The sequence below is a fragment of the Ovis aries genome, chromosome 1 (assembly GCF_016772045.2).
Source record: "Ovis aries strain OAR_USU_Benz2616 breed Rambouillet chromosome 1, ARS-UI_Ramb_v3.0, whole genome shotgun sequence".
NCBI classification, from domain to species: domain Eukaryota; kingdom Metazoa; phylum Chordata; class Mammalia; order Artiodactyla; family Bovidae; genus Ovis; species Ovis aries.
In genome coordinates this window covers 46,099,633-46,119,970 of record NC_056054.1, presented here as the reverse complement: position 1 = coordinate 46,119,970, position 20,338 = coordinate 46,099,633, and the positions used below count along the sequence as shown (strand labels likewise).

The following is a 20,338-nucleotide window of genomic DNA, read 5'->3' as shown; positions in this document are numbered from 1 at the left end:
TCTGGCTCCTAGAACAGTGCTTGGCATATGTATTTGTTCAGTGAATTAATGAAGATAATTAAAACTACAAGGAAGATTTGAGATTAATCAATAGTTTAAAAATTTCTGAAAAGTATTATATTAGATTTTTATTTATTATCACTCTCCTGAGATACTCAAAAAAAATTTTTTTTAAAGAAAGTAATGACATTTGTTGTAGAAAGTTCGGAAATTATTGAAGAAAACAGCTGGTGACTTTTTTGTCACTTGGTGACTCAGTTGGTAAAGAATCTACCTGCAATGCAAGAGACCTGGGTTTGATCCCTGGGTCAGGAAGTTCTCCTGGAGAAGGAAATGGCAACCCACTCCAGTATTCTTGCCTGGAATATCCCATGGACAGAGGAGACTGGCAGGCTACTGTCCATGGGGTTGCAAAGAATTGGACATTACTCAATGACTAAACCATCACCAATGACATTTGTTGTAGCTAATTTTATTTTATTTGTCAATCACTGTTAATAAGATTCTTATAATATGGGAGTACAAATATTGACTCCCCCAGATATGCTAATAATTTTGTCTGATTGTGTTTTGAGTGTTTCCATAAGTTGATGTTATATTTTAATGTGAAATCTCATAGAACAGGAATCTTTTTGCACACATCACTATGTTATATGTAGTCGCTGTCACTACATTTTTAATAATATTTGGTCATTTTAATAATTTTCTATGTATTGAAGGTCTTCAGTCAGTTATAGTATATTTAGTTGATGGAAACTGTATGGTTTCTGCTTTTAATTAAGATGCTTTTTCTTTTTAGAAAATTAATTATTTTTGTTCTTTATGTGAATGAGGTTCTGTTTTGACCTGAAGTAAAGGTAGATTGAATAAACATTTATTAAACTATTTGCATTTATAGTGGAGAAGAATTATAGAAAGAATTCTATACTTAGATAATATAGTTTTGATATTATAACAAACATGGAGGTTAGTCAGAGTCATATAAATTTGAATCTTTAAAGAATCCTAATTTATCTAGGTAATTGGTCCTTAGACTATTTGGATTTTATAGGCCAGAAAAGAATTTTGTTTGAGGATTGATGTAGGTAGCTGAAGTTTTCATTTTAGCATCAGTTCAGTTCACTTACTTAATCATGTCCAACTCTTTGCGACCCCATGAACCACAGCACGCCATGCCTCCCTATCCATCATCAACTCCTGGAGTTTACCCAAACCCATGTCCATTGAGTCAGTGATGCCATCCAACCATCTCATCCTCTGTCATCCCCTTCTCCTCCTGCCCTCAGTCTTTCACAGCATCAGGGTTTTTTCAAACGAGTCAGCTCCTTGCATCAGGTGGCCAAAGTATTGGAGTTTCAGCTTCAACATCAGTCCTTCCATTGAACACCCAGGACTGATCTCCTTTAGGATGAACTGGTTGGATCTCCTTGCAGTCGAAGGGACTCTCAAGAGTCTTCAACACCAGAGTTCAAAAGCAGCAATTCTTGATCCCTCAGCTTTCCCTGGTGGCAGAGAGGTTAAAGCGTCTGCCTATAATGCGGGAGACCTGGGTTCGATCCCTGGGTTGGGAAGATCCCTTGGAGAAGGAAATGGCAACCCACTTTAGTATTCTTGCCTGGAGAATCCCATGAATGGAGGAGCCTGGTGGGCTACAGTCCTCAGGGTCACAAAGAGTCGGACACTGACTTCACTTTCACTTTCACTTTCAGCTTTCTTTATAGTCCAACTCTCATATCCATACATGACTACTGGAAAAACCATAGCCTTGACTAGACGGACCTTTGTTGACAAAGTAATGTCTCTGTTTTTTAATATGCTGTCTAGGTTGGTCATAACTTTCCTTCCAAGGAGTGTCTTTTACTTTCATGGCTGTAATCAGCATCTGCAGTGATTTTGGAGCCCAAAAAAATAAAGTCAGCCACTGTTCCCATTGTTTCCCCATCTATTTGCCATGAAGTGATGGGACTGGCTGCCATGATTTTAGTTTTCTGAATCTTGAGCTTTAAGCCAACTTCTTCACTCTCCTCTTTCACCATGTATTGATGTATACATTCTCCACCCCACTAATACATTTTTTATCTTATTTTATTCAAGGCTAATATTTTCTCTTATTTCAGTAAATGTGAGAGATTGATTGAGTTTGCTGGTATATTTTAGACCTTCATTCTAATAAAATTTCTGTTTACCTAATTGCAGGCACAGTAGTAAGCAGTTAATTTTGAGCCTCTATAGTAACTCTTTATAGTAGATTTTACTTGAGATTTACTGTAGATTTTAATATAGATTCATTCTTACTTGACAAATGAAAAAAAGAAAGTGAAGTTTAGGAAAATTAATTGTGTTCCATATTGACACAGCTAATAAGTAGTAAAGCTGTGGTTTGCACTTAAGCAGTTTGTCTAAATATCTGTTAACTATCAAGAAGACACTGGAGGGTTTCAGGGGTTTTTTAAGAGTCTGAAGTTCTTTTTACAGATAGAATAGGATTCTTTTTAGTATTTTTTATGCTATGTTGGTAGTATGTGAGAGCAAGTACAGTCTCAAGTAAAAGAAGAACGGATTCAACTGATAAAATTTTGTAGATAATTACATTTTTAGAAAAATAATATCTAGTATGATTCTTGAGATTTGCTATCTTTGAGATCATCTTTTAGATCACTGTTAACAACAGGACACTGCATCATCTGACTGAGGTTGGTAATCTTGACTCAGTCAGATGAAGCCTTGCTGATGATTAAAAACCACCAAAGCTAGTATGACTGTAAGTTGATGTTGAGGTATCTCCTTTCAGTTTTTCTTGAGGATCATAACAGCTTTGCCAAAGATATTTTCTAACATATTCACAATATCTGTATTATATCTGTGTGTAATAAGCCAGTGGTATTTCTTAGCATGGTGACATTTTTTTTTCACAATTTTTTTTGAGGTATAATTAGCAGTCTAACATGGCAAAATTTATTTTAAATTAAAAAAATTTTTTTAATTTAAATTTTAGTTACAGCTCTTTTAAGGAAGCTTAAGCAGCAATCCAGGGAAAGTGTTGAAGAAAAACGACCTCGATTATTAAAAGCCCTGAAAGAGGTAAGCTCAATTTCTTGACTGATTTTGTACCTAAACTGTAATTGAAAGTGTACTTTTATGCATTTTAAAAATGCAGTTTAATTTTTCGCTAATTATTAAGGGTCAAGAAATAGTAAAAATCCTGCTTCAATTAAGCAATAATGACATTAAAAAATACTAATTACTGTGTGTAATCTTATGGGAAGCATTATTTGCTTTGAACTTAGAAGGTAGATAAAGAATTATTGCTCTCAATAAATTAGGTAACAGCTCTAAGAAAAAAGAAGGTAAATGATAATTAATGGAAGTAATTTTCCTTTGTTCTTTGGATTCAAAAATTTTCTCTGAGCAGAAGCTGCTACTGCTAGTAGGGGCAGTTTGCATTTTCTGTATGTAACAAAACTGTTTATCTATCCTACTCCATGGTGTTTCAGCTGGGTGTAGTGGTACAGAATGGGAGAGAGGTTTGTTTTCTGTTATTTTTTCTCTTTATTTTGGATGCCTGAAAAAACTGTGAGAGAAAGACCTATGACTGTGTCTTCTTTTAGGTATGCTATTTTTTGAAATCTCAAGGGATAAATTATTTGAGACTATTTGATTAATATTTCCTTGAAGAGTTATAGTTTTTTGCCTTCTAATAGTTGTTTACCTTCTAATTTAAGAAATAAAAGCATTGTCTGTAGATAATATGATGACAGATTATTTCAAATTTAGAAAACTTGTGTTATCACTTTATGGAAAAAAGTTTCTGTTGCAGTGAATGATTTTATTAGATTATTATGAGCCTACACAATAATCATTTTAGAAGTTTTTTTTAATAACACTTCTAAAGTTATTAACTATTTTCATAATACTACTCATTTCGTTTTGGTTATACTGAGAAGTAGAATATTTATTGATGCAAATTTAAATGCCTATCAGTTTTATGTGATTAAAACGTTCTTGTAAAATCTAAAGTGGTCTGTATTTTCCTCTGTGGATAAGTGTAGTAATGTCTGCTATTGTAGTATTATTTTAAGCAGTAAGTATATATATATATTTTGGTTCTTTCTCCAACTCCATAATTGAAATTATTTCCTTTTTCTGTCTATAGATCTTTAATGATAACAGATTTTTTTAAAAGCAAAATGTTATGCAGGTATAAGAGCTGTTAACTAAGGTATGCATTTACTAATTATACATACTTCATTTCTCAGCTAGGTGACTTTTATCTCGAACTTCACTGGGATTTTCAAAGCTGGGGTAAGAATGTGCTATGTTTTACTGTGTAATATGTAGGTATGCAAAAATAACTATTGAATAGACATGTTAAAATAACCAATACTTGCCGTAAGGAAATTTAAATATTTTTCATCATGTTGAATATAATGGTTATAAAGCCCTGTGTGTGTGTGAGTCGCTCAGTTCTGTCTGACTCTTTGAGACCCCATGGTCTATAGCTTGCTAGGCTCCTCTGTCCATGGAATTTTCCAGGCAAGAATACTGGAGTGGGTTGCTGTTCCCTTCTCCAGTCAGTGGATCTTCCCAACCCAGGGATTGAACCCAGGTCTCCCACAGCGCAGGCAGATTGTTTACCGTCTGAGCCACCAGGGAAGCCCATAAAGCCCTATAGTAATATTTAGTTATCCCAACCTGATTAGTAACTTCCATAATTATTTTTTTAAGGTAAAAAATTGTATTATTTAAAAACGAAATGCTGGTTCAAATATAATAATTTAATGTAAGAAATTTTCAGAGAGAAGAGAAGAATAACTATGGGATTATTAGATTACTGAATTTAGGGAAATTTGAGGTATAGTATTTAGATACCTAAATGTGAAGAATTTGGTTAATATTAATTGAATTTGTATATTTTCTCATCTTTCAGTCACTTTTGCTGCTTTTATTGCATACTTTATAGCCACTGTCTTAACACATTGGTTGCACACCATTCCACTTATTTATAAACGATATTAATTCCTAGATATTTTATAGTCATTTTGATTTACCTCAGTAAGGTAAGTTTTCTCTCTTTCTCATTTTAAACATGAGTCTACTTAGGAAACTTTTGTGTTCAAATAGGAAGCTTGATCCTAGTGACCTATACTTTACTAAATAAATAACTATCCAAACAACTGACTTTTGGGTTAAACATTTTTTAATGTAATCTATATATAAATTGGATATAGTATTCTTATGTGTTTTTTAAAAGCATCTGAATTAATCTTTATGATGTAAACATTTGAATGCTTATTATCACCAAAATAATCATAAAGATAAATCATAAAATAATCATAACAATAAATCAGAAATTGACAGAGACCACTCTAGAGATGACTATTAATGTTTCATATGAATATTTTCAAACTCTCTTCAATGCTTATGAACATGTGTTTGTACACACATATAAATATAAATTTAAATGTGTATATATAGCCTCAGCATTAGTTTTTTAAATGAAATCATACAATTATTATACATTTTGTCATTTTTATTTTATCATAAATATCTTATATTTTAGTTCATGAAGTACCTCCTTTTTAAAAAAAACAGCAGCATAATACTTTATGAGATGGGTGATTAAGATATTTCTGATTTGTTTAATCTCTAAATAAAAAATTTTAATCCCTAAATATAATCAGTTACAATTTTAGATCATCAGGCTAGTTTTGGCTCCATCAAAAATCATACATGTGGGAGTTCCCTGGTGGTCTAGTGGTTAGGATTCTGGGCTTTCCTTCCTGTTGTAGGTGGTGGTGGTGTTTAGTCACTAAGTCCCATCTGACTCTTTTTGTGATCTCGTGGACTATAGTCCACTAGGATCCTCTGTCCATGGAATTCTCCAGGCAAGAATACTGGAGTGGGTTGCCATTTCCTTTCCCAGGGGATTTTCCTGACCTAGAGGTCAAACTCTGTCGCCAGCATTGTAAGTGGACTCTTTACCACTGACTCTGGCCCAGGTTCAATCCCTTGTGGAGAACTGAGATCCCACAAGTGCCTTGGTGTGGCCAAAAACACTCACTCAAGATTTTCTTAACTCTCATAATGCTTTATGCTCTATCATTCAGAAGTCCCAGTGTCCTAGAATACCAAAAGAAAAAGAGATGTGATAGCATTGTGTAATAAAAGAGCTCCAAGTTAGATTGGTCTAAAGTCTGGATGCTATTTTTTTCACTGTTAAGACCCCAGTCATTCTTGGTGATCCTTGGGTATACTGGCTCTTTAATTGACTGTTTTAGTAACTGTTAGTATTTTGAATTCTAAAATTGTCACTTTATCTTGCTGAGCAAAGTATTCTGAAATATTTTAAAAGTGACATTTCAATTACATGAACAAATTGAAATGGATATTACTCCTGAAATTGCACATATTATCTGTAGTTGTAAACACATTGTAACTGTTGCATAATCAAGTTTATTATGTAACCACTGAGGTACTAGTTTGAAGTATTGCTTCTGGGACTTCTCTGGTGGTCCAGTGGTTAAGACTCTGAGTAGGGGGCACTGGGTTCAATCCCTGGTTGGAGAACAGAGATCCCACATGCCCTATGACTTGGGCAAAATATAATAAAAATTATTTTTGAAAAAATGTATTGCTTCTCTGAGAACTTGACTTTGATGCAAGAAAGTTAGCACATCTGATTCATTGTTGATAAAGGTTTTTACTGATTTCATGTCACATTATTAGCACCTGATGTTTGGATGTCATCTATCATTCTAAAAACTAAACTCACTGGCTAGATTTAGTTTAGATGCTTTGGATTAAAAAACATTGGATAATCTCTGATGTAAGATTTGATTATCAAGCTTTTTTCTAGAGTTTAGGCATGCTTCCTCCCTTGTGAAAGCCCCTGATATTAAAAAAAAAAAAAAAAAAGAAAGAAAGAAAAGAAAAAGGCAACCCAGAAATAAGGGCAAGTTAAGAAATACTGAGATCCAGGGGTAAGTTTAGTTTAGTGGTAGTAGAGCACAAAAACTCCACTCTCTCTCCTTCAGTATTTGGCTGAAAATAGCCTGAGACTTGGTTAATAGCAAGTCTGAAGGCAGCTAAATTATTCCAGAGTGAGTTTTTAGGTATAGAAAAGCCTTAAAATGGAACCAGAAGTACTGACTCCTGTTTGCAATGGATAATCACATATTTTTCCTGAGCTTGGGTTTTTTCATTTTAAAAGTGGGAGTAAGAATAAACACCCCACCTATTTTCAAGTCTTTGTTTTGGTGTAGATGAAATGAAATCATGTTTTTGAAGGAAGCGCTTTAGATGCTGTAAAGTGTTAAATAATTTATAGTATTATAATCACTACAAACAATATTATGTGTATGGCATGTTTCAATAGAAAAACTAATAGTTTTTTTCTTTATCTCATAATCTACAGAATATCTGTCCTGTTTTTAGGACTTTTTTTTTTTTTTTTTGCATATTAGAGATGGAAAACATCAGGCCTAGACTCTTCTTAAAATCAGGAAATAAGTGATAGCAAAGCCAGAATGAAAACTTAGAGATTGTTCATTTTTCAGTTCAGTAGATTATACTGTCTTTGGAGTACTCTGTTAGACTCTTAGATAAAGTTGAAATAAGATATAGAGAGCCTGATTGTTCAATTTACATGGGGGAAGAAAAAGTCATCACACAATTGGGAAAATGCAAATTGCTCTATTTTTGGAATGCATTGAAATCTGTTTTTTTCCTCTATGATATACCTTCTTTTTTTTTTTTTTAACTTTTGCTTTTCAATCTTCAGATTCTTTTTTTCTCTACATTCCCCCTTTCTTCCTTTTCTGATAAGTGGATATTGGTGTGTGATTCTGAATTTTGCTTTTGTAGTTTACCATACTACTTTACAAGATATAATAAATTTAAATTAAGTTAGAGTGCTGGCTTATTGTAATCATCTTTTTCTTACTACATCAAATATTTAAGAACAGAAAAGTAGATCTCAATTAATAAGTAAGAAAGAGGAGCTTGATCATTTATATAGGTTTATGCCATTATTGGAGAAGACAATGGCACCCCACTCCAGTACTCTTGCTTGGAAAATCCCATGGGTAGAGGAGCCTGATGGGCTGCAGACCATGGGGTCACTAAGAGTCGGACGCGACTGAGCGCCTTCACTTTCACTTTTCACTTTCATGCACTGGAGAAGGGAGTGGCAATCCACTCCAGTGTTGTTGCCTGGAGAATCCCAGGGATGGGGGAGCCTGGTGGGCTGCTGCCTGTGGGATCGCACAGAGTCAGACATGACTGAAGCGACTTAGCAGCAGTAGCAGCAGCATGCCATTATTGGAGAAGGAAATGGCAACCCACTCTAGTATTCCTACCTGGAGAATCCCATGGACTGAGAAGCCTGGCAGGCTACAGTCCATGGGGTCGTAGAGTTGGACGCGACTGAGCGAAGCACGCACAGGCATATGCTGTTATTACTCTTCTTAACTTCTGTTGTTTCATATAGGGAAGAATTTGATTGGAAAATGATTTCTTATGTTCTTTGACCAGGGTAACTTTTAGCTGATACTCCCTCTGGGCTGTAAACTTTTCTTATTTTCATAAAATAAAAAGTCTAGAAAACTGTCTTTAATGATATAATCATTTTAGATTGAATAACCTCTAAAGAATTAAAAAACTTTTAATGTTAATTAGAAAATATATAAAAATTTAGAAAACTTTTGAAAAAGTTAAAAACCTAGCCTTTAGTTTTCTCTAGGGTCTTTCTTTCTAACCAGGTTGATTTTTATCACCCATTTTTAAAACACTTGAGTTTTATAAAATATATGTGTAATACATCTTACACAGATAAACACACACGCATACATACACCTGTACATGGGATGAGATCTTTAATTTCAAGAATTTTGAGTTTCACATTCTTTTCTTTTTTTGGTATATGGTAGTTTAATTATTTAGCCTGTTATGTAGATTTATTTATCTATAGAATAACTCATCTTTCCTTAAAATATAGCAGATAATGAATAATAAAAAACTATAAGAATATAGCTTATGATATGAATGTGAGCAACACTGAAATGTAGAAATGTGTGAGTCAATAGTATGATTGCATTTTAAGAATTTTAAAACTAATGTACATTGAGCTTATTGAGTAATCAATATATTTAGAATTCAAATTCAAATTCAACTAGCTCTAAAAGTATATTTTTCTATTATACATATTACTTTTCTGGTATTTTATGCAGTTATATGTAAAGAATTAGATGGGATCCAGGTTTATCTGGTTACCCGTTCAGGAGGGTTTAGTTACTAAAAGGCCTTGTTTTCTCACTAATAGTAGCATCTTGCAATATCTACCAAGAATGGCAGTGCATCAGTTCTGCTACTCTTATTTGTATTTGGTGGTGGGTGGTGGTGATGGTAATTACAATTAAATAGTAGATATTTGAGGTTGCTCAGAATTGCTTTGTGTATTATTTTTCAGTGAAAAATAATTTTAAAGGAAATTTTAAAGGAAATTATGACAATTTTGATAAAATAGTAAAATGTTACAGTACTGTTCTTCTAATTAAAAATTTTATAATGTCTCAGAACTTTAGGTGGTTATTTTTCACCTTTTCTTTTTACAAATACAGTGCCTTTACTTTCCCGAATTCTGCCTTCTGATGCATGTAAAATATACAAGCAAGGTATCAATATCAGGTAAGGTAATTTGATTTTTCTCTGAGTAACAGATAACTGAGATTTAGAGGAAGCTTTTCTTTCTGTAGCTTATACATGGATGTAGTATTTTATAACCTAAACATGTCTTAATGTATTCACAATGTTTTTTCTCCTTTGAGGTACTAGAGATAAGAAACCAAAGGCATAAAATCTTGACTAAAACAAAGTTCAACTACAGACTATCTAGTATTATTGTTCAACTACAGACTATCTAGAACGCAAATAGATCATGATACAATACCAAGAAGATTTAAGATGGTCATGCCCCTCTTCCTAGCTTTTTAGGGAATAAGGAACACATAAGGAGGACCCGATTCTTGTCCTTTTTTACTGCATCCCTTTCCTACTGTTCCCTCCCCTATCTACTTACCCATGCTTCTACCCATTCATCTGTCGATTCTAGTGAATATTTTTAAGGCTAATTTTAATTTTCTTCTGTTTCCTTTTTAACTGATTGATATTTGGATCTCATGAAGAATCTATTTATTTTACTCATTTCAGAATTTTATCATTATTTCTTTATCTTTATATTAATATAGGTATATTTATAAATGATCACTTCTTTGGCACTCAGCCTTCTTTATGGTCCAATTCTCACATCCGTGCATGACTACGAGAAAAACCGTAGCTTTGAGTAGATGGACCTATGTTAATAAAGTGATATCTCTGCTTTTTAATACACTAAGTTTGCCATAGCTTTCCTCAAAGGAGCAAATGTCTTTCAATTTCATGGCTTCAGTCACCATCTGCAGTGATTTTGAAGCCCAAGAAAATAAAATCTGTCACTGCTTCCATTTTTTTCCCCTTCTGTTTGCCTTGAAGTGATGGGACGACCACATGCCAGGATCTTAGTTTTTTAATGTTGAGAATTCCTTGAATAGCAAGGAGATTAAAGCAGTCAATCCTAAAGGAAATCAGCTGGGAACATTCATTGAAAGGACTGATGCTGAAGTTGAAGCTCCAATACTTTGTACCTGATGCAAAGAGCTGAGTCATTGGAAAAGACCGTCATGCTCGGAAAGATTGAAGGCAAAAGGAGAATTGGGTGGCAGAGGATGAGGTGGTTAGTTAGTATCACTGACAGAATGGACATGAATTGGAGCAAATTCTGGGAGATAGATAGTGGAGGACGGAGGTGTCTGGTGTGCTACAGTCCATGGTGTTGCAGAGTTGGATACAATTTAGCATTGAACAACAAATTATATAAATGATACATATTTAAGCTATTTAGAATGCTAGTGAATATGCAAACTGTTTTTTTAACTGGCCGTACTGTGCAGCTTATGGGATTTTAGTTCCCCAACCAGGGATCAAACTTGGGCCCTGAGCAGTAAGAGTGCAGAGTCCTAACCACTAGACTGCCAGGAAATGTCCCCATTTTAATGTATTCATATTAGTATATTTATATATGTATATATATAATTTTATATGCCTATGTTTATAAAAATTCACGATATTAATTTGAGCATTGTCTAGAACTAGAGATGCCTTAAAAAGTTATATAAACTCTTCATTTTATAGATTAGCAAGTTCAGAAAGGTGAAGTGATTTTTTTTGAGCATATTCCAAATTAATGGCTGAGCCAGGACCTCTCTGACTTACTGTCTTCCTATCATGTGACTTCTTATCATGTCACAAGACAGAAATTTAAAGAAAATCAACTGTTTATGAGATTAATTATTAAGTATGATGAATTATAATGAAGAGATAACCTTTAGTTAGAAGTAAGTTCTAGGGTAATTATTCTCAAGCAAAATTCTATTGGTTAAGGTAGAGTTTTCTGTATTTTTGTTTTTTAAAAATAACCTCCTCAGATATTGCTCATCATGAATGTTCTCATGCACATTAAATTCATGGTCAATACAGAAACCTTGGAAAACACAGTAAAGTATGGATGAAAAACTATGAAAGGATTTGTTAATGATGTAGATTTAATTCAGTAGCCTATTGTTAGCAATATATTATGAATTTCAAAAAATTATTCATCAGTTTAAAAAATTTTAATATAGGTACTTGCCACAGTTAGTAGATAACTTGGGAGAATAGTATTGTCTTCCATGTGCTGTGTTAAAGGTTAGTTTTAGTTCTGTTTGATTCTTAAATTTAGAAGAAAAGGAGCTTCTTTCTTTTAAAAAATTATTTCATATTTATATATACCTTTTAAAAGTAAATGACATGATGCATATTACATAATAAATATAGATGATTAAAAAAACCCCACAAAATGGCTAAGATAGACATATGAGAATAAGGGCCCGAGAGAATAATTGTGTGAAAGAATGTAGCTTAAGGGGAGCTACTGTAATTTAGTAAGACACTGAAACCTGGGGCTTACTAGCAGGAAAGCTCTTTATTAAGGCTGAAGAGTGATGGGTTCAAAATGCTGGTTATCAAAGTTAACTAGAGTAATGGAGAAGCTGCATTTTAGAATGTATGGTAAAGGTTTTTTGCATAGTTGAAGAATTAAAAGAAAAACAAGTTTGTTAACATTAAGTAAAAACTTTCACATTTAAAATCATGAGATAATTAGTTCTTTTAAACATCACTTCAAATGACTTTTACTTGTATCTCATGATAGCAGTGTGATTATTTAAAGTATGGGAATTCCCTGGCGGTCAAGTAGTTAGGACTCCCATGCTTTCACTACCAAGAACACAGATTCCATCTCTGGTTGGGGAACTAAAATCCTGCAAGCTGTGTGGGCAAAAAACAACACAGTATCTTCCTTGGTGTCAGGGAGAAATTAATATTTTTGTAGAAATAGTAATATGAACAACTTTATTGTTGAGAATACTAATAGATATTCTCACTGTTAATAATTTTGAGGTAATATATAACTATTGACCTACATAATCTTTGCGAACTGTCTCATTTGAGTTCTTCCTATCTCAAGGGTAGGCCCTATTTTCTTTTCACTGTTACTTGGGTAGTTATCAAGTTTTTTCTGTAAAAGGACATTTTCTATTTGAATCTTTGCATTTGTGTAAAGAACTTTGTGTCCTTCATGGTGAATTACATGGTAAAAATTAGAAGTATTTAGGCTCATTAAGCTGAAAGCCAAGGACTAGTTAATACATTAAAATATCACCATGATAAATTATATCATTATGAGGCATGTTTGATACAGCTTACTATGCCATCTAATATGTCTAATATCTAAGCTGTATTAGATAGTCTTTCAGTTGCAAATTATGAAAACACATATAAAATAAAAATTGACAATTGACTGATTTTAGGTGTGACTAGATTGAAGGGCTCAAGTGTCTCCAATGTCAGTCTGTCTTTGTCTCTCTGTGCATCTCTTCTCTCACCCCAACCCCTTGCAGCCCACTACTGTTCTCACCCAAGATGGGCAAGAAGGGAGTGGAGGCAAAAGACTATTCAGGCCCATGTCTTCTGTTTTCAAAGGGTATAGAGTTCCCTGGTAGCTGAAGTGTGGAGTCCAAATAGGCCACTCATAAAATGATCTGTCCCCTTTTTGAGACTTCATTAGCCCACATTAGCCCACATTAGAGGTAGGAGATAAGCCCCTTTTATTGGCATCATTTTCTCTTGTGCCACATGTACAAGCAATAACAGAATATTTTTAGTAGTACAAGCACCAATAGTGCAATAGCAGGCCGCTGAAAGTGGACCAGGAGCAAGAATTCAACTATAAAGCAGCAAGTCGAGCTCACTCCTACAGGAGTTGGTGCCTTGCTATTTTTTTAGGACTTATTTGACTCTGAGGGGTGTCTGTATTTTACATGGCTCAGAAAAGAGCTTCTTATACACAAGTTCGGAGAAGGCAATGGCACCCCACTCCAGTACTCTTGCTTGGAAAGTCCCATGGACGGAAGAGCCTGGTAGGCTGCAGTCCATGGGGTTGCTAAGAGTAGGCACAACTGAGCGACTTCACTTTCTCTTTTCACTTTCATGCATTGGAGAAGGAAATGGCAACCCACTCCAGTATTCTTGCCTGGAGAATCCCAGAGACAGAGGAGCCTAGTGGGCTGCCATCTATGGGGTCGCACAGAGTCGGACACAACTGAAGCAACTTAGCAGCAGTAGCAGTATACACAGGTTAATCATACTTCCCTGTTCATCTCTGTTGTCCTAGTAAAATTATTAATAGTGTCACCTTCACTTTCAAAAGTTACTAGTTTGGGTGTTAAATTATATGTAACCTTGGTTACTCTTTTGATGCAGCATGTGAAAATGTTCTATTTTTCAGCTTTTCCTATAAAGGGAAACTAGTAACGCCCACTCATTTGCCTTGTCTATGGTGAAAATCCTACAAAGTAATGAGTTCTTATATTGTGTTAGAAACTCAGTAGCCATGGTGGACCTCTCACAAAGACTTCAAGAAATTTTCTTTGAAAAAAAAAAAAAAAAGAAATTTTCTTTGGGGTGTGATCAGCATTTCTTAACAGCTGTGTGAACCTATTTCTTAACTTAAGGACTGTGTTTTGAGCAGCCAGTCAGAGAGGTCCTGATACGATGATCTGGAGACTACAAAGCCTTGGGCAAGACTGAAGCACGTCAGGGTACTTGTAAAGTTTTCCACTCCATTATTCTCTCTAATTTCACCAAGTAGTGATTTATGGAATTTATTTGAGACCAACCCATTGGGTCGACCATGTCAGGTGTTGGTTACAATGAACACAACAAGTGTACAGGTGTTTGAATACATGAATATTTGCCATAGGAAAGATCCAAAATGTTTCAGGCCGTGGACATGTTAGAAAAGAAAATGTTGGGAAAGAGAATGCTAATCTGAATCTGAGAAGTCAAGCAAAAAGGCCAAGAATTTGGAGTAAATTAAAAGGTTTATTGAGTTGAAGGATGAAGTAAGGTTTAGTACTGTATGATTAAGCGTCAGCATCGATGCAGCTGACAAGGACAAGACTGTGGACAGACAGTCCTTAATCTAAGAATGTGGTCTGTCCATTGCTATACTCTTCATGTACACAGCAGACCTTTGAACAACACTGGTTTGAACTACTACTTGGACCTTCTTATATCCAGATCATTTTTCAATAAATATATATTATAGTACTACATGATCCAAGGTTGGTTGAATCTGAGAGCGTGGAAATGTACATATGGAGGGCCAACTGTAAAGTTATATATGGAGGGGATGGGAGTCAGTATTCCAGACCCCTGTGGTCAAGGGTCAGCTGTACTCTGCTGAGCTAGCAACTTTGTCTTAAAGGGATCAAAAAATGTTAGACGGGTTTGCTTTCCTTTTCTGCCCTTCTTCCTTGAAGTAAATTTTGTGGAGTAGCTATGGTAAGGGAAATAGAATGGGGTATAGGTAGAGAGATGCATCAGCAATGGGAAAACAACCTTTCTCCTGCTGGGTTAATGAAGTTATATATTCAATAACATGAAATATAGGTAAAATTGAATATATATTTAAATATTCTTTTGGTGTTTTTTAATGAGATATTTAAAATTTAGCACTTATTTATAAGTTTGGCTTTGAAATATATTAGCCTCTTGGTTTGAGTTTAGAAGGAACAAAGCTTGTTTCATTAATATGGAGTTTTATTGAAATTTTATTTGTCAGAATTTCTCATCTGTCCTTCTTTCACAGGCTTGACACTACTCTCATAGACTTTACTGACATGAAGTGCCAACGAGGGGATTTAAGCTTCATTTTCAATGGGGATGCGGCACCCTCTGAATCTTTTGTAGTATTAGACAATGAACAAAAAGTTTATCAGCGAATACACCATGAGGTGAGCATGTTGAGCAAATTCCTATAAATGGGTTTTTAAAAAAGTCTGTGTATGCAGCCAAGCCTCAGTGTAATTGTTTTGAAAGGCATAAGACATAATTGAGATGGTTTATTCCTAAAGTTTCCATTTTCTTACCTCTAGTTTTTTAAAAAAAATTTTTATCATCTGTTCTTTATCCTGACTAAACTATTGAGTCTGTTTGCTCATAATTCACTGATAATGTCCTGGTTAAATAAACTCTAACTTCTTGTAGTTCTCATTTATTGAACCTGTTCTGCCCCTACTTTGTTTTAGGGTTGTGAACCATCTCGGTCTCTTTAATATGAGTAACTCTTAGGGTTCTTTGTCTGGACCCTTTTACTAACTAACTCTTTTGGCTATCTTTGTTTTCTCTTTTTTTTCACTCTTAAAGTGTAAAATTATATTCCTTCTAAACACTGTATCACCATATTGGTTTTGCCTCTACAACCACCTTTGAAAAACCATATGCACCATTATCTTGATCCATTGTTCCCTGAAAGCTCCTTTCCCTGCTATAAACCAAAGAAACAGCTTTTATAGTATCTATATATATCATTGATAGCACTACAGATGTTCTTAGATCAACATTTTGTTTAATCACTGTTGCTTTTATTTTGTTTTTATTTTTATTTTATGCAGGCACACATAGTTGATAACAGAGCAAGATTCTTAAACAGCATATTGATATGATCAAAAAGTAATTTAAGTGAATTAATTTTACATAGTTGACTTTTCCTCCTTCCCTGTCTTCTTTCTTAAACATTTATCAAGGACCTAATAAAATGCGTCTAGACACTGCTAGGTGCTATGCATGGGAGAAGGAAATGGCAACCCACTCCAGTATTCTTGCCTGGAGAATCCTGCGGACAGAGGAGCCTGGAGGGCTGCTGTCCATAGGGTTGCACAGAGGCGGACACGACTGAAGTGACTTAGCATGCATGCATGCATTGGAGAAGGAAAGGCAACCCACTTCAGTATTCTTGCCTGGAGAATCCCAGGGACACAGGAGCCTGGTGGCCTGCTGTCTCTGGGGTTGCACAGAGTTGGACACGACTGAAGCACCTTAGCAGTAGCAGCAGAAGCAGGTGCTATGTATAGTGGCATTGTGTTAATAGTAGACAGTTTGTCCCTTGGTGTCTACCGGGGAATGATTCTAGGAGCCCTGAGGTTACCAAAATCCACAGACGCACAAGTAAATAGTTGTAAACACTATGTAAATGACTTGTAAATTGTTGACTGGACTATGTGGCAAGTTTAAATTTTGGTTTTTGGAACTTTCTGGAATCTTTTCCCCAAATATTTTTCATCCTTGGTTGGTTATATCTGTAGATGTGGAACCTGCAAATATGGAGGGCCAACTGTATATCAATTACTATCATATATGAATGCAGAGTTGCAAAGGATAGCAAGGAGAGAGAAGAACGCCTTTCTAAGTGATCAATGTAAAGAAATAGAGAAAAACAATAGGATGGGAAAGACTAGAGATTTCTTTAAGAAAATGAGAGATACTAAGGGAACATTTTATGCAAAGATGTGCATAATAAAGAACAGAAATGGTATGGACCTAACAGAAGCAGAAGATATTAAGAAGAGGTGGCAAGAATACATAGAAGAACTGTACAAAAAGATCTTAATGACCAGGTAAAATCCACAGTGGTGTGATCACTCACCTAGAGCTAGACATCCTGGAGTGTGAAGTCGAGTGGGTATTAAGATGCATCACTACGATCAGAGCTAGTGGAGGTGATGGAATTCCAGTTGAGCTATTTCAAATCCTAAAAGATGATGCTGTCAAAGTGCTGCACTCAGCATGCCAGCAAATCTGGAAAATTCACCAGTGGTTACAGGACTGGAAAAGGTCAGTTTCATTCCAATCCCAAAGAATATGTCAAGTCTGTATATTGTCACCCTGCTTATTTAACTTATATGCAGAGTGCATCATGCATGTTGCTAGGCTGGATGAAGCACAAGCTGGAATCAAGATTGCCAGGAGAAATATCAATAACCTCAGATATGCAGATGACCACCCTTATGACAGAAAGCAAAGAGGAACTAAAGAGCCTCTTGATGGAAGAGGAGAGTGAAAAGGCTGGCTTAAAACTCAATATTCAGAAAACTAAGATCATGGCATCCGGTTCCATCATGTCATGGCAAATAGATGGGGAAACAATGGAAACAATGACTTTATTTTCTTGGTCTCAAAATCACTGCAGATGGTGATTGCAGCCATGAAATTAAAAGATGCTTGCTGATTGGAAGAAAAGCTGTGACAAACCTAGACAGCATATTAAAAAGCAGAGACATCTCTACGGACAAAGATCCGTCTAGTCAAAACTATAGTTTTTCAATAGTCATATATGGACATGAGAGTTGGACCATAAAGAAAACTGAACGTCAAAGAATTGATGCTTTTGAAAGGTGGTGTTGGAGAACACTCTCTCCGAGAGTCCCTTGGACAGCAAGGAGATCAAACCACTCAATCCTAAAGGAAATCAATCCTGAATAGTCCTTGGAAGGATTGATGCTGAAGCTGGAACTCCAGTACTTTGGCTACCTGATGCGAAGAGCTGACTCATTTGAAAAGACCCTGATGCTGGGAAAGATTGAAGGCGGGAGGAGAAGGGGACAACAGAGGATGGGATGGTTGGATGTGAGTAAGCTCTGGGAGTTGGTGATGGACAGGGAAGCCTGGCATGCTGCAGTGTATGGGGTTGCAAAGAAATGGACACGACTGAGCGACTGAACTGAACTGAACTGAAATGTTTTGAATCTTCACCAGCAAACAGATTATGACTCGCTGATGGTTCAGATAATGGTTAGCATTTTTTTAGCAATAAAGTATATTGATATTTTTAAATTAAGGTAAGTACCTTGCTTTTTAAGCACGATGGTATTGCACACTGCACAGACTACAGAATGGTGTACATGATGGTGGTGTCACACTGATACACTGGAGCATTTGGAAAAGGAAGTAGGGTTTGGGGTTTTAGATGATGTTCATAGTGAGTCCATTGCTGATATCATTGTGCTTGTTTCAACCTTCTCTTTATGTAGACTTCTCTGAAGTATTCAGTTCAGTTCAGTCAGCTTCAGTAACTCAGTTCTTAAAATTTCATTTCCTTGTAATTTGACTGGCCAGTAGATGTTCTTTTCCCTTGTTTCTGTCTTACTCTGTTTTGCCTCTTCCTTTTTCTCTACTTCAGTTAAGTTCAGTTCAGTCACTCAGTCGTGTCTGACTATTTGTGACCCCATGAACTGCAGCATGCCAGGCCTCCCTGTCCATCACCAACTCCCGGAGCCTACTCAAACACATATTGAGTCAGTGATGCCACCCAACCATCTCGTCCTCTGTCGTCCCCTTCTCCTCCTGCCTTCAATCTTTCCCAACATCAGGGTCTTTTCAAATGAGTCAGATCTTCGCATCAGGTGGCCAAAGTATTGGAGTTGCAACTTCAACATCAGACCTTCCAATGAACACCCAGGACTGATCTCCTTTAGGATGGACTGGTTGGATCTCCTTGCAGTCCAGGGGACTCTCAAGAGTCTTCTCCAACACCACAGTTCAAAAGCATCAATTCTTGATCCCTCTGCTTTCTTTATAGTCCAACTCTCACATCCATACATGACTACTGGGAAAACCATAGCCTTGACTAGACAGACCTTTGTTGGCAAAGTGATGTCTCTGCTTTTTAATATGCTGTCTAGGTTGGTCATAACTTTCCTTCCAAGGAGTAAGCATCTTTTTATTTCATGGCTACAGTCACCATCTGCAGTGATTTTGGAGCCCCCAAAATAAAGTCTGACACTATTTCCACTGTTTCCCTATCTATTTGCCATGAAGTGATGGAACCACATGCCATGATCTCAGTTTTCTGAATGTTGAGCTTTAAGCCAACTTTTTCACTTTCCTCTTTCACTTTCGTCAAGAGGCTCTTCCTCTGCTTACTTCTTGAATATTGATAGGCCCTTGATGTTGTTCTCGTTTTTACAAATTGCCAGAATATCCCCACAGCTCTCACTACCTCTTTTTAGTTGATAATTCACGAGTATTTATTTCTAACTCAAATCTTCTGAGTGAGGACCTATTTAAATGCCTATTGGGTATCATATGCCTCTCTTAAGTACCTCAAAATTCAGTTTGTTGAAGACTTAACTCATTATTTTCCCTCTAGGTGCCTGTTCTCCCATTTTCTTTCTTTTAGTGATTAATATCATCTTCTGTTCCGTGGGAAAGCTTGGAGTTTTTTGGACATCTTTTCTTGTACTCTCAGGTTTCCTAATTAGAGAACATGTGTGGTTATTCTTGTCTCCCTAATGCGTTATGGGTGCACGCATGCTAGATTGCTTCAGTCTCGTCCGACTCTGTGTGACCCCATGGACAGCAGCCCACCAGGCTCCTCTGTGCACAGGGTTCTCCAGGTGATAATACTGGAGTGGGTTGCCATTTCCCTCTCCAAATGCCTTATAATTATCCCTTTTTTATTGATGCTGTTATTGCCATAATTTAGATACTCACTATTTCAGCTGGACTGCCACAAATGTCTCATAAATGATCTTCCTGGCCCCCTTCTTGCCTGCTTCTAAATTATCTCACATATTGGAGATAGGTTGAACACTGAAAACAAATTCATGAAACTTGTCTTCCTTAAAGACACTTTAAAAGTTCCCTATTGCCAAGAAGAATGAAATCCAAATTCCTCCTCATGGTATGGTTCCTTCATGACGTGGCTCTTGCTGACTTTCCCATGATTGCCTACCTTGTTATTGTAGCTACCCTCATGCTGAACTCTTTGCAGTTTTTTCCAGGCTATTTAGTATTTCATTCCTTTGTTCATGTTGTTTCCACTTCCAGGAATACACTTCTTACACTCTCACCCTGAGGGATACCT

The 20,338-nt window shown here is 35.8% G+C and overlaps 1 protein-coding gene across 1 annotated transcript in view; it reads left to right on the top strand.

The window, feature by feature from the left end:
- ANKRD13C (ankyrin repeat domain 13C) overlaps window positions 1–20,338 on the top strand; it is a 90,680-nt gene that overhangs the window by 38,732 nt on the left and 31,610 nt on the right. Inside the window, exons 4-7 of the mRNA XM_004002076.6 lie at window positions 2,996–3,081; window positions 4,257–4,302; window positions 9,618–9,684; window positions 15,284–15,428. Coding sequence (XP_004002125.2) covers window positions 2,996–3,081; window positions 4,257–4,302; window positions 9,618–9,684; window positions 15,284–15,428 — 344 coding nt within the window. The remainder of the gene's footprint in view (window positions 1–2,995; window positions 3,082–4,256; window positions 4,303–9,617; window positions 9,685–15,283; window positions 15,429–20,338) is intronic.